Here is a 14,146-nt window from a genome sequence, read left to right on the forward strand (position 1 = left end):
TTCCCTACATACGTTCCTCTTAACACTTAAAATGTGTTAAGTTCCTGAGTCTGAGTAACCAATCTGAATTACGAGGAAATTGAAAATGGGGGGTTTTATCTTCTTTAGATTTCCCCACAAGAGCGAAATTCTCTTCTTCCTGTTTAAATTGGAACAGACTCTCTTCCTCTCTTTCTCTATCGTCACAAAGGGTGCTAAGGTTCTTTCTTCCTTTGGGCGGAGCTGTACTTAATATTTTACTTAATGATTTTTATTCCAGGTAAGTTTTCTACTTTAAGGGACTTTTCTTTTACTCTGAATTACAACCTTTTGGAAAAAAATCTTCAAGCATGTTAAGCTTTTAAAAATTTAACATGAAATTGAGATTAACATGAAATAAAACTCTACCAAGAGCCCTAATTGGCCCTTTAAGTTCTAATAAGGCAGTGGTATAGTCAAATCAAATTTCCACTCCCAGTAAATTCCTCCTAAGGAGGAAAAGTCCAGATAATAAAGTAACATGACACCACACAAGCTCCTATGTTTCACTTACAAAAATGATCACAAGTCACAAGGGAAGTGTAAAAAATTTTCAAAAAGATAAGTATCACAACTACGCACTAGGACCAAAATGCAATTAGAAGTTAGATATCAATTTAAAATCCAAGTATACTTAGAAAACCAATAACATACTTCTAAACAAGTAAAAAAAATAGAAATTTAGATATTCTTAGAACTAAACCATTAAGAAAGTACTACATATCAAAATTTATGGAATGCAACAAAAGCAATATATAGGGAAAATTTTATAATTTTAAATACTTATATTAGAAAAGAAGGCAGAAAATTCTTTTCATTGGTATGTGTCTCAAGAACTTGGGGGGGGTGGCTCAGTGATGGACATTGGGGAGGGTATGTGCTATGGTGAGCTCTAGAACTGTGTAAGACTGATGAATCACAGACCTGTACCCCTGAAACAATTAATACATTATATATTAATTTAAAAAAAAAAAGGAAGAAGAAGAAAAAAGAGAGGGGGAAAAAAAAAAGAACCTGGGGGGGAAATATCATACCAAAAACTGAATAAACTCAAAGTAGAATAAAGATGATAATAAAAAGCAGAAATTAGTGAAATGAAAACCAAATATACAACAGAGAACATGAACATTAATAAAACACTGGTTCTTTGAAAAGGCTAACAAAATCAAATGTTGACTGATATAGGTCAATGATATCATGATAATGATAATGATACAAACATCATTAATAATCTAAGAGAGACATGACTACAGATTAAGCAGAGACTTAAAAGAACATTTCAAGCAATTCTGTGGCAAAATCTTAGGAAAATATATTTTACTAACACTAACACACACACACACACACAAACTAGAAGGCCTACATAGTCCTATACCCATTAAAGAAACTGAGTATTAAAATTTTTTTTCTCAAGAAATACCACACCCATATGGTTTTATAGATGAATTCTACCAAAATTCCATGAAACAGATTTTTCCAAACTTGTGCAAACTCATCCACCAAACAAAAAATGAAGAAAAATACCGCAACATATTTTATAACCAAGAACAGATCATCAGAGCAGTAACAGACAGGAAAATTTTAGGCCACTCTCAGTTATGAACACTTATCTTGAACAAAATGTTCAGGATCCAGAAATACAGGGGGGAAAAAAAACAGACATGTAGAATCCAGAAATACAAAAAAAAAAAACCCATACATACATCAAGGGGCACCTGGGTGGCTCACTTGGTTAAGTATCTGCCCTCAGCTCAGGTCATGATCTCAGGATCCTGGGAATGAGCCCAGGTCACGCTCCCTGCTCAGTGGGCAGTCGGCTTCTCCCTCTGCCCCCATGCTTGTGCTCTCTCTCTCTCAAATAAATAATAAAATCTTTTGACTCTTAATCTTAGGAAACAAATTGAGGGTTGCTGGAGGGGAGTGGAGTGGAGAGGTTGGGATAACTAGGTGATAGACACTGGGGAGGGTATGTGTTGTAATGAGCACTGGGTATTATATAAGACTGATGAATCACAGACCCATACCCCTGAAACAAATAATACATCATATGTTAATTAATTGAATTTAAATTTTTTTAAAAACTACATATCAAGAATAAACTGGATTCACCTCAGGAAAGGCAAGATGGTTTAACATTATTGGAACTATAAAATCTTTAATCACATTAACAGGTTAAAGAAGAAAACCATATGATCATCCCATAGCTGCAGAAAAAGCATTTGGCAACATTCACCACTCATTCATCATTCATGATAAAAACTCCTAGCAAACTAAGAACACAAACAACAACTTTGTCTTAGCTGACAAAGGGTATCTATCAAACATCTAAGGCAAACTTCAGTGTTAATGATGATATACCACTCTCTTTAAGATCTCTGAGAAGTCGGGGCACCTGGGTGGCTCAGTGGGTTAAAGCCTCTGCTTTGGGCTCAGGTCATGATCCCAGGGTCCTGGGATCGAGCCCCGCATCGGGCTCTCTGCTCAGCAGGGAGCTTGCTTCCTCCTCTCTCTCTGCCTGCCTCTCTGCCTACTTGTGATCTCTCTGTCAAATAAATAAATAAAATCTTAAAAAAAAAAAAAAGATCTCTGAGAAGACAAGTATCTACTGTTTCTATTCGATACTATACTAGCGTTCTGGCCATTACAATAAGACAAAAAATGTATTAAAGAAGGAAGAAAATTGTCATTAGTTAAATATTACATGATTAGCTACATAGTAAACTCCAACAATCTATAGAATAAATAGACATATTAGAATAAATAAGAAAATTTAGCAAAGTGGCTAGATATACAATCAATACTCAAAAGACAACTCCATGTCTATTCACGAAAGAGAAAACACAATATTTTAAGAATGCCATTTAAACTAATCAATATTAACAGAGATCAGGTGGGTGATTGCTGGAGGATGGGGGAAAGGGAGAAGAAAAGAGTGGGAGGAAAGGGGCACAAAGGACCACAAGGAAACTTTTGAGGGTGGTGTCATTTTCTTCATTGTGGCAATGGCTTAATGGGTGTATTTAGCTATCTGTACTGTTATCAAATTACTATCAAAATATGCAGTTTACTGTATGTCAGTTGTACCTCAATAAAATTCGGTGAAGATGTAGAGAAACAGGAACACTTGTACACTGATGTGAGTGTAAAATGATGCATCAACTTTGGAAAACAATTCGGTACCATCTAGGAGCATGTGTATATGCCCTGCATGTACATGTAACTGCACTCCTAAGCCCGCATGTAAGAGCAGCATTTCTCAAGGAGGTTATTTATCACAGGGTTTCGAATTAAATAGCTCACTGTACATGGTGCAGCACTGATACCCTCCATGACATTTTATTCTGAGCCCCTTCCCCATAAATGCCAATAGTTTCCCTTTGCACCAAATATATTAATCTTAACCAAACACCATCTACTTTCCACATTTTCCAGACCCTCTGCAATTGAGGTGAAGTCATGTGACTAGTTCTAGCCAAGGAGCCATGAGCAGAAGTGACATCTCTTCCCCTGCCCAAGCACAAAAAGAAGGTTGCATGTTCCAAATGTTTTAAGAGAGCAGAGCCTCCATCAGGCTGGGTCCCTGGACAGTTATGAGAAAAAAGAAATCTCCACTAATCCACAGTGGGCACTTAGGGGAATGAGAAAAAAGGCGTTATGTTAAGTCACTGACATCTGGGGAGGGATTTGTTACTATAGAATAACTTAGCAGATTTGTTGACTGTTCAATAATTTCACAGTCAAAACACTTGCATATATTACCAAATGTCCCTTTTGGGCACAGTAACTCTAGTTAAGAACTATTGCCCTAGAAAATCTACTTGCATACCAGGAGGCATATCAATATAAGACTATTTCAGCAGCATTATTTATAATAACAAAATACTAGAAGCAACCCAAATGTCCATCAATAGGAAAATTATTTAAGAAATTATGAGAATTTAGAACATTTACAGAGGGAAACATTATACAGAAATGAAAACCACATACATCAAGCATTATAGAATCTTATTATGAAACAATACTGAGTGGAAAAATTCAATCACAGAAGCCCACAGATAGGACAATACCATTTTTACTCAGCTCAAAAGGAAGCAAAACATAGTTACACGATTAAACTTATTTCAAAAAAGAAAATGATGAATATAAATTCTAGGACAATGGGTGGATACCTCTGGGGTCCGGGAGGCAACGGGACAGACATAAAGAGAACACAGGTAGAGGGGCGCCTGGGTGGCTCAGTGGGTTAAGCCTCTGCCTTCGGCTCAGGTCATGATCCCAGGGTCCTGGGATCGAGCCCCGCATCGGGCTCTCTGCTCAACGGGAAGCCTGCTTCCTCCTCTCTCTCTGCCTGCCTCTCTGCCTACTTGTGATCTCTGTCTGTCAAATAAATAAATAAAATCTTTGGGAAAAAAAAAAAAGAGAACACAGGTAGAAACACTGATACTGATACGGCCATGATTCCTAAACTGAGTAGCAGGTTAACGATTATTCAACTTATTATGTGTCATAAGTTAGCAAATATTAAGTAAAATATTAAAATATTATATCTAAAATTCTATGTTAACTTCTAAAGGACAAATTATATAACATAATACTTGTACAATGAATAGAAACTTCTCTGTTAAATAATTATTTCCCAATAATTAAATTTTAAGAGCGCTTCATTTAACTTCATAGTTGGAACTGGACATTTGAAAATGTAAAATAAATGATCACGCTCCAATGGTGTGTCAGATTTGATTATAGCAATTACTGCTGGGTTATGGTCAGTCTATCTCACACTTCATTTCTAGCTCTTCTTCATATATTTACAAAGAAACAAAAACAAAAACCTTCCATTTACTCTTAGTTTTTCCTTTAACAGAATGAAACAGCAGAATGAAAAGAGGAACAGATAAACATTAATGAAAACTCAGACGGCAAAGAGTGAGTTATTTTTCCCGAACTTGGTGAACAGGTTTTAAAAGACTGGTTTTTAACATACTCAATTATTTTTAAAGGCATAGTGCAAAACAGGTTTTACAAGGTCGGTCTGTGAGAAAAGGAAGCTGTTTCAATTTATTCAATGGTAGAAGTCTATCCAATAATAGGCCTGGGAAACAAGTCCCTAGCTCTGAATGAAAATGCTAATTATAACTCGTTCTTCTGACCTTATCTGAACATTCCACTGCTTTCCTGTCTCTGCTTCTCTGAGCACAATAATCTTTCTGACCATCTCCTTCATATGTCAAGAGATTTTTCACCCTTCAAGTTTTACTGTAATTGCTAGCTCCTTCATCACAAAATTCCCTGATTCCCCACAAGAAAATGTAATCTCGCCTTCCACTCATCTCCTGCACTACTTTTCTGCCTCTCTCTCAGAACAGATACTGTGCCCATCCTTCATCTCTGGAGAGTAAATTATAAGCAATTCAAAGGCAGGAATGATGACTTACCCACCTTGGTATTTCTGGGACACCAAGCAAAGTGGCTTCCCCGCAGAAATTATTTAATAAATAGTTGTATTAAATGTGCATAAGCAAATGCCTAACATCATAGAGAAGAAAGAAACAGACTGTTGACCTAACAGGGCACCAAACATTAAATATGTATTTTTAATGATAACCTGTGGGAGTAATAATGATGACTAATTTTTCAGAATTCAATCCAGAGGACAAAATCTTCAGTAATAAGATGCCACTAATTCTTCACTGTTCAGACAAAAGTTAAGTAATGGTTTCAAAATAGGTGACTGAAATAGATCTAAATATACCTGGCAGCCTGGCCAAAATCTTTTTAAAATGATCCAGTATTAGTCTTTTTAGGATTAGAATGCATAATAGCAGAGGGGTGGATGGGTAACTGACATGGGTTATTTACATAAGGAAAGACTTTTTTTTTTTTTAATTTATTTATTTGACAGACAGAGATCACAAGTAAGGAGAGAGGCAGGCAGAGAGAGAGGAAGGGAAGCAGGCTCCCTGCTGAGCAGAGAGCCCGATGCGGGACTCGATCCCAGGACCCTGAGATCATGACCTGAGCCGAAGGCAGAGGCTTTAACCCACTGAGCCACCCAGGCGCCCCAGGAAAGACTAATTTAAACTATGAATGAAGAATGAATTTGCTACAAAGCAGGTGAATAACAAAGCCATTTACCACTGCACACATCTGATTTTTACCTTAGTCATTTCTAATCCCTGGAACCAGAAGATGAAACATTTGCCAATTTTAAAAAGTTCACTTTAACAAAAGTTATTTTTTTTTTAAACCCCTCTATTTATATCCTCCGTGTTCTGCCGTCTTTCCCATGCCCATTCAGGAAGAAAAATGGTAAAGAAAATATTTGCTTAATTTGTCCCCAATTTTCAAAAACCCTTTTCTTCATCCAAATTTGCCTTCCCATTTATTAAGAGACTTTCGTATCATTTAAAAATCGGGAAATACTAACATATAATTATGGTAATGATACTCCCACCAACACTTGTGTATTAATAAATCGATTTGGCAAAAAAAGAATGTAAGATTTTCCCAAGCAATCCGGTTCTTTCTATTTTATAAATCTAGGAATAAAATAATTATCATGCCCAAAGAAAAGCAGCTAGTAATGTTGGTAATATCTATCAGCTGTATCACAACTTTTCTCTGAAACAAGTTAACATTTCAGGTTCAAAAATTATGACTGGCTAAATTGATAAACTAAAAAATGTTAATTTGGGGGCACCTGGGTGGCTCAGTCAGTTAAGCGTCTGCCTTTGGCTCAGGTCATGATCTCAGTGTCCTGGGACAGAGCCTTACATTGTCGGGAATCCACGCTCAGCAGGGAGTCTGTTTCTCCCTCTCCCTCTGCCCCTCCCACTGTTCATGCTCTCTCTTCCTCTCTCAAATCGATAAAACCCTTTAAAAAAAAAAAAGTGCTAACTTCACTGGTCACTGCACAAAGAGAGACAGGTGTGCCGAAGCTGGATCAAAGATTCATGCAAGAGAGAGTCTAACCTTTGGTACGCGTGCTTGAATGGTCCTAAACCCATGGACTTCAGGATCATTACACTATACCACACAGTACGTCCTCAAGCTATCAGCAGATGTCTACTCATAAAGAATAATTCATCACCTGCAGCCTAAAACATAATACTGAATTTTAGCTGCTCTGTTTTCCGGCCTGTAAGGAAGCTGCATGGACTGGCCAAGCAAGGGTCGCCGGGGCCTGCTGCGGGCCAGCTGCACTGTCATCCACCGCTCCACCACCCGACAATGCCCAGGGCAGAGCACGACAGGAACTGAAGTGGACCACAGGTGACTGAAAACCACGGACCCCATATTACAGAAATGGCTCAAAGTAAGCTCAATGACACTGGGACACCTGTTAGCATTTTGTTTGTTTTAAACTTACTTTTCCACCGATGAGTGGCAGAACGTGCATCTTCCCGGTCAAGCTGTCTTTCACAGATGATACTATGAGGCAAGTCCCACACAGGATGACCTGGCGTCTGGTCCAGCGGTTCACTGGCAACTGCATTTTGCCTTTACGGACATTATACATTCCTGAGAGCTGAATCCGCTCAGAGCTACCAGAGCTGTGAGGTTTTCCTGAAACAAACACAAGCAAACATTTTAGTCCAAAGAACTGGGTGTTTTAAATTAATTAATTAGTTAATTCATTAATTAATTTAAAGATTTTATTTACTTATTTGACAGCTAGAGAGGGAACACAGCAGAAGGAGTGGGGGAGGGAGAAGCAGCCCCCCCCACGGAGTAGAGAGCCTGATGTGGGGCTCGATCCCAGGACCCGAGGATCATGACCTGAGCCGAAGGCAGACGCTTAACGACTGAGTCACCCAGGTGCCCCTAAATTCATTTAAGATTTTATTTATTTATTTGACAGAGAGAGAAGGAGGGAGAGAGTCGCAGAGGGAGAGGGAGAAGCAGACTCCCCGCTGGGCAGAGAGCCCCAGGATCATGACCTGAGTCAAAAGCAGACACTTAACTGACTGAGCCTACCTAGGCACCCTAGAATTGGGCTTTTTTTCAACTCACTGGCATACCAGATAAACTACCAGGGCAACAGAGAATAATTATTGGGCAACAGTCTAATTTACAATTGAGAGACTGAAATCCACAATAATACAATTATGGTTAAGAACTACCACATCTACTCCACAGACACAGTTTAATTTTAGGTGAAGAAATGTTTTTTCCATTTTAAGTCCTCTGTTATAACCCAAGTTTTATTTCCTTCTATATCCCTCACATTTTTTTTTTTACATTTAAAAAAGGGATGACTTCAAGATTTTATAAATGGCTAGAGTTAATTTAAGTACACTAAGAAGAAAATATTACAGACTAAGATAGGAAAATAACATTCAAGATCTAGCATTTAGTGAAACTTACCAGTTTTAATGGAATTAACTTCTGATATTCTTCCTCCTACAGTTATGCAATACACTTTTACTATTAAGGAGGCAAAAAAATAAATAACTTTCCTAATAAGAAAATGCTCCTCTAGTCCTCAAAGATACACTGAACATCAATCTAGGAAGGATGGTATGTGGTCACACATGTGACTCATGGAGGGAACACAGGGACAGCGAGAGAGGCATTGAGATTCGGAGACAAGGACAGCGCCGAGGAAGACTTCACGAGTCTTCGTTTCCAAGATGGAGATGAATCTGGCAGACTGACATTTAGACAAGTCCTATCAAGTGGATGGGAGAACCACTGTGATTCGTGTATGACATCGTTACAAACAAGGAGCAACACGGTCCCAGTTGTAGCCACTGAATGCCTAATAGCAAAGAGTACTGGAACTCACACTCACAAATAAACTAATGAGAGACACGTGTCCTTGAACAGGACCCAAGCCAGAAGGGTTGTATTTATTTGGAAATTTGTCTAGTTGCCAAAGGCTAACAGAAGAAACATATTCAAGGGACACTGTATTCTTATGAATATTAAAACTTCACGTAAATACCAAGTAGTTTTGGTAGATGTCTAATACCTACTAGAAAAGGAAACAGGAAGACCAGCGGCACCAGAAATAGATCTCAAAAGATCCAGAGCGTTGGAACCCTCCCAATACACACCTTTGGGCAGAAAGAACAAAACCAGCAGGTTTGACTTTCACTTCCTCTTTCTCCCAGTATATCAAATGTTTTATAAAACAGATTCTGCATACTACAGAATTTTGTTGGGGCCGGGCCAGAATGAAGTGTAACAGTGGTTCACGACTTCAACTTAGTGCCCAGCAAACAATGAAACACAGCTGACACCCTCCTCGAGGGAGCTGAGAACTCCACGGACTTGTTCCGTCACCAGATGCTAATGCCCCACCAAGAGGCAGGAAGCCCAGGAGACTTCAGATCGGACAGGACTTGCCAAAGGCTGCCAGTGATGAGGGTCAGACCACAGTCACTCGTCTGCCCTCTTCCATACGAGTTCATTTACCAAGAGAGAAAAATGCTCAGACTCCCAGTCCAAGAGCTCCTTTCTACATGATACGCTCCTTATAGGGAAGAAGGTAAGTGTAAGATTACCGCTTTCGAAAACCCAATTTCCACAAATGTAAGAAACTAACATACACTAATGAGGAACTAGATAGGCAGGTGCATGCCTGAGTGAACAAGCGCACGCGCGTGCACACACACACACACAGAGACACACACTTACATACATACTAATGAATGCAAACAAGAAGACATTTTATTTAGCCACATCCAAGAGTGGCTTCCAGGACATCTGTTAACCTGTCACATTTATGTAGATCTGTGGGTCACCACAGACTGAACAAAAAGACAACAGAAGTGCGTACATAAAGACAGCCCTTCCATTCTCCCAGCGCCACAAAAATCCTAGAGAAAGCCCCAGAACAAATCACCAGATAGAGTGGACTACACGTCCCAGAAGGGACCAATATATTGAAGAGTATGGAGATAGCAACAGAGACAGGCTTTTTATTCTTTCATTAGAAAAATTCCCAAAGGGCCTGAATAGTCCTGGAGCCTAATGGTAAGCTCAGTCTGTCCTTGGAAAGCCCTAAACAACCCAGTCTGAATCACCCCCCTCCTCATCTTGTTCTGAGTGAATTTCAATCTCCTTGTGGTCTGCTCCCCCCCCCACCCCCCACCCCACCCCCCCGCGTGTTCCAGTAGAGCCATCCTCAGCACCTGCTGTGTACAGACAGGGCTCTGGAGAGTATGGAAATGCACACGCACTACATACCTGGGCAACCACCCAGACGCAGCCTCCTTTGCCTCAAACTTCCTTATTTTATGACATAGGAATAATTTTAATCTCTCCCTGCCATCCTCAAACTTGTCAATTCAGAGGAATTCCAAATGTCCTATGCCTTAATAAATATTGACGACACCGAGTAACCAATGACTACCAGTTCAAAGTTGGATCAGCTGTTAAGACTTTTATTTTAGAAATGTTACGCTAATTTCCTACAGGTCTAAGGCACGTCTTACTCCATCCGAGGGGAAAGACAGCAAAAGCAAGTATGTCACGGTGAGACAGAGACTGGCCACAGCAAAGCGACTGAACTCTCCTTCAGTCTTGTCTATCAGCAGGGAATTTACTAAATAAATGATTAGAAGAGAAGTATTTATTTATTTAGGGGAAATTACAGTCTGTTTTGCTACAATACTGTGATTCATTAATACCAACTAGCTCATATGATTGTAAATAGGGGAATGGTGTCACTTTAATATGTATATTGTTTTGGTTCAGAAAGATTTAGTCTAGAATTAAAACTTTCAATAGCAAAGGAAAAAGTCCACAGCAAATACGCCATCTCAGTGCCCACAAGCCAGCATTTCAGTTCTGTTACTGTGCAGCTTTAATATTCCTTAAAACTAAAATTCAACTTCCAGCCACACTGGGATGCCCACGTGGGCCATCTGGGTTACCTCCCGAGGCCCCACGGTTACTTTTGTTAGTATTCTGGTTATAAAGATGCATGCACTTACAGTCCTGCCCCCTTCCAACTGCACTTTCTCATAAACACTTTTATTTTTATTTTACAATTTTGGAGAACATGAGAATTTTTAGGAATACATATAAAGTAGCAGTAACACCTGTTTTAACTATAATACCATTTAAACAACAAAGAAGTAAGTACAAATTCGGTTGTGGCCACTCACGTGTCTTTGCTAAATATATAACCGTGTCTATCATTGCAGAAGTTTAAAAATATGCCCACAAAATTCTTTTAAATTCTTTCCCTCAAAAGGCAGAGCCTAATTCCACTCCTCTTGCGCGCGCGGCTCACGTCTAACAAACAGAATGCGGGGGAAGTGAAGCAACTTCTGGAGGTTGTCAAGGGCAGAGAGCTTCCTCCTGGCGCTCTCTAGGATCACTCCCTCTGGGGAAGCCAGGCGCCATGTCCTGAGGACACTCTGGAGGCCCTATGTAAGGCCAACAAGGTGAGGCACTGAAATTTCCTGCCAAGAGCCGGCGAGCAACTGAGGTCTCTTTTCACCAGCCACGCGATGGAGCCATACCGGAAGCAGATCCTCCAGCCCTGGTCAGGCCCGGAGAACCACTGCCCCCAAGACATACGGACTGCTCCCCTCCTGATGCCCGAGCCAGAAGCAGCCGGCCTCGCCACTCCACTCCCGAACTCCTGATCCAGAGAATGAGGAAATAATAAATGTGTGGTGTTTTAAGCCATTAAGTTGCGGGGCAATAACTAACACAACTTTATGAAGTTGGTTTCACTTAGTTCTATTTACCTGAACAGAGTATTACTTAAATAACCCCCATTTCCCTAAAATCATCTACAAATTTACAGAACTTTGTATAAACTAGTGAGGGTCTACGGTAACCAGAAATAGTAAAAAACAAACAAACAAACAAACAAACAAAACAAGAATAAGAATAGTAAATTAAGCAGTGGCAATTTCCAAAACTTTAGAGAATGAAATTATTCATGGTGATAGGGCACCAAAAACTAAGGAAGCCTGATCACTGCATAAAAGTTGCTGGGAGAATTTACCATGTCCCTAGAGCTGAAAATGGTCAGGAATGAGTGAAAACAGTCAACCCTCACCCCCACCTCTCTACCTTAGAGCTTAGGCTGATAAAACTCTGAAGCATGTTTCTTATTGCATATAAATCCTTAAATCCTTCTTGACTACCTTCAGTGACAGAAAGACTGAATTAAATTACTGGCCTACGGTCATTCCAAGAGCTGGCAGAAGGATTTAAACCACTCCATAGCAAGGTCTAGAGACCCGGGCACTGAGCGGGCACCTGGGAATTTTGTCTCACAGCTGAGAGGCTAAACAAGCCCGGCAGGAGCTCCCAAGCAGATTTGGGACGAGCTGCTTCTCGCTAATGGAAATGACAACCAGCTGCTAAATAGATTTGGGGAGGGTTAATTAATGTATCAGATCAAAATATATAAAGTCAACTGCCCAGTAAATCTTGCTTCTTGCTGACAGCCACTGAGTCTGATTGGGTTTATTTAAATTACTGTCGACCCTTTTCCCTGAGAAATGTCAGGCCTTAAACCTTTCCCTAATCTCCAAATTCTTGAATACCACTGGAGCTTATAATTTCCCTTATAATATTAAATAAAATGGACCTGGAAAATGTGAGCTAGCCCTTCATATTCTTACAGATTCTGTAAACACAGGGCCAAAATAATTTTTTAAAAATCCACCGAAGCAAACTCTAATATAAATCATAATAAAATTAGCCAGGAACTTAAAAAATTCGAGAAGTCGGAGTAAGAAAGAGGATTACCCTGATGGTACACTGTATATAATATAGAACAAACTATAATAAATTAAAATGATAAAAAGAAATGCTGAATGCAGACAAGTCACAGCAGAGGGCTTCTGACCAGCCTGGACCAAAATTGCCTGGAAGGCTTTCTCAAGGTCGAGCGCAGGGCTCCACTACCCAGAGTTTCCGATTCAATAATTCTGGGTGAGGCCTAGGGATTCTGCTGATGCTGCAGGTCTGAGGACCACCTGAGACCCACTGAGCTACAGCCCGAGGTTAACATCTTTTCAACCTGGTGATCATCAGCATTTGGTTGCTAACCCTTAACCAAAGAAGCAACTGCACCAAATGGGTTAAAGCCTCGCCTTCGGCTCAGGTCATGATCCCAGGGTCCTGGGATCGAGCCCCGCATCGGGCTCTCTGCTCAGCAGGGAGCCTGCTTCTCCATCTCTCTCTGTCCGCCTCTCTGCCTGCTTGTGATCTCTGCCTGTCAAATAAATAAATAAAATCTTTAAAAAAAAAAAAAAAGAAATGAACTAGAAGAGGAGGTTTCTGCTTTTAGACCCACCTTGTCCCTCCTTCTTTTCCTCACCTCTCGCCCTGACAAGGAACCTGATTCATCTCTCAGGCATCTTTAGATTTCCCTCCATCCCATCATCAGAATTACCCCTTAGTTGTCTAAACACCTAGTGCTCACGTCTCTTCTTGAGATGTATATTTAGAGAAGGTATTTTCTTCAAAGATGGGTTTCTTGCATCCACAGAGACCATAACCCTTCGCTGATTTATGAGTTCCCTCAGCTCAGTTTTAAGAGCGATCCATGGCTAGCTGGTGTGGCCTCCCCTTATTAACTTCACATTTGGCAAAGAAAATGCATTTGAGAGATTTCATCCAATCAACCTTCACCTGTCAGTTCAATGTCTTCGCCATCTGTTACTTCCAGAAACGGCAGTCTCGTCTTTCCGTGCATAACCAGACCATACCTTGAGAGCCTTTTCAACGTTCTCCTGAGTTTTTCTTTCTCATTGGATGAGCAATTTTTTCCTTGGCTAGAAAAATCACTGTAACAGTTTCGCTAACTTTTTATTGTCATTTCCATTACAGCGCATGGTAGACTTGTTCTGGTCCACAGGTCTGTCAGGCTTCTGCCACATTTAACAATCTTAAGTTACTTACAACTTCTATTTTCTGGCTAAAAACCATCCCTTTGGTAGACTGAAGAAAAATTGTCGTCACCTGCTTTCCCAGCTGGCTTTATTTTTGTCATACTTCTCTACAAAGGATAATGTCATAAGGCAACAGCATTAAGGCATCAAACACCATGAGTGAAGAGAAACAGCTGAACTTCTCAAAACAATGAAGCCATGCAGCAGGCCTCACGCTATGTTTGATTCAAATGTAGGCCTCACAGAAATTACAAATG

At 40.0% G+C, this 14,146-nt stretch overlaps 1 protein-coding gene across 1 annotated transcript in view; it reads right to left on the minus strand.

Moving 5' to 3' along the window:
• The window catches only part of PHLPP1 (PH domain and leucine rich repeat protein phosphatase 1), a 209,011-nt gene that overhangs the window by 96,739 nt on the left and 98,126 nt on the right, over nucleotides 1-14,146 (minus strand). Inside the window, exon 2 of the mRNA XM_080821150.1 lies at nucleotides 7,388-7,584. Coding sequence (XP_080677276.1) covers nucleotides 7,388-7,584 — 197 coding nt within the window. The remainder of the gene's footprint in view (nucleotides 1-7,387; nucleotides 7,585-14,146) is intronic.

Source organism: Martes martes, assembly GCF_963455335.1.
Source record: "Martes martes genome assembly, chromosome: 13".
NCBI lineage: Eukaryota > Metazoa > Chordata > Mammalia > Carnivora > Mustelidae > Martes > Martes martes.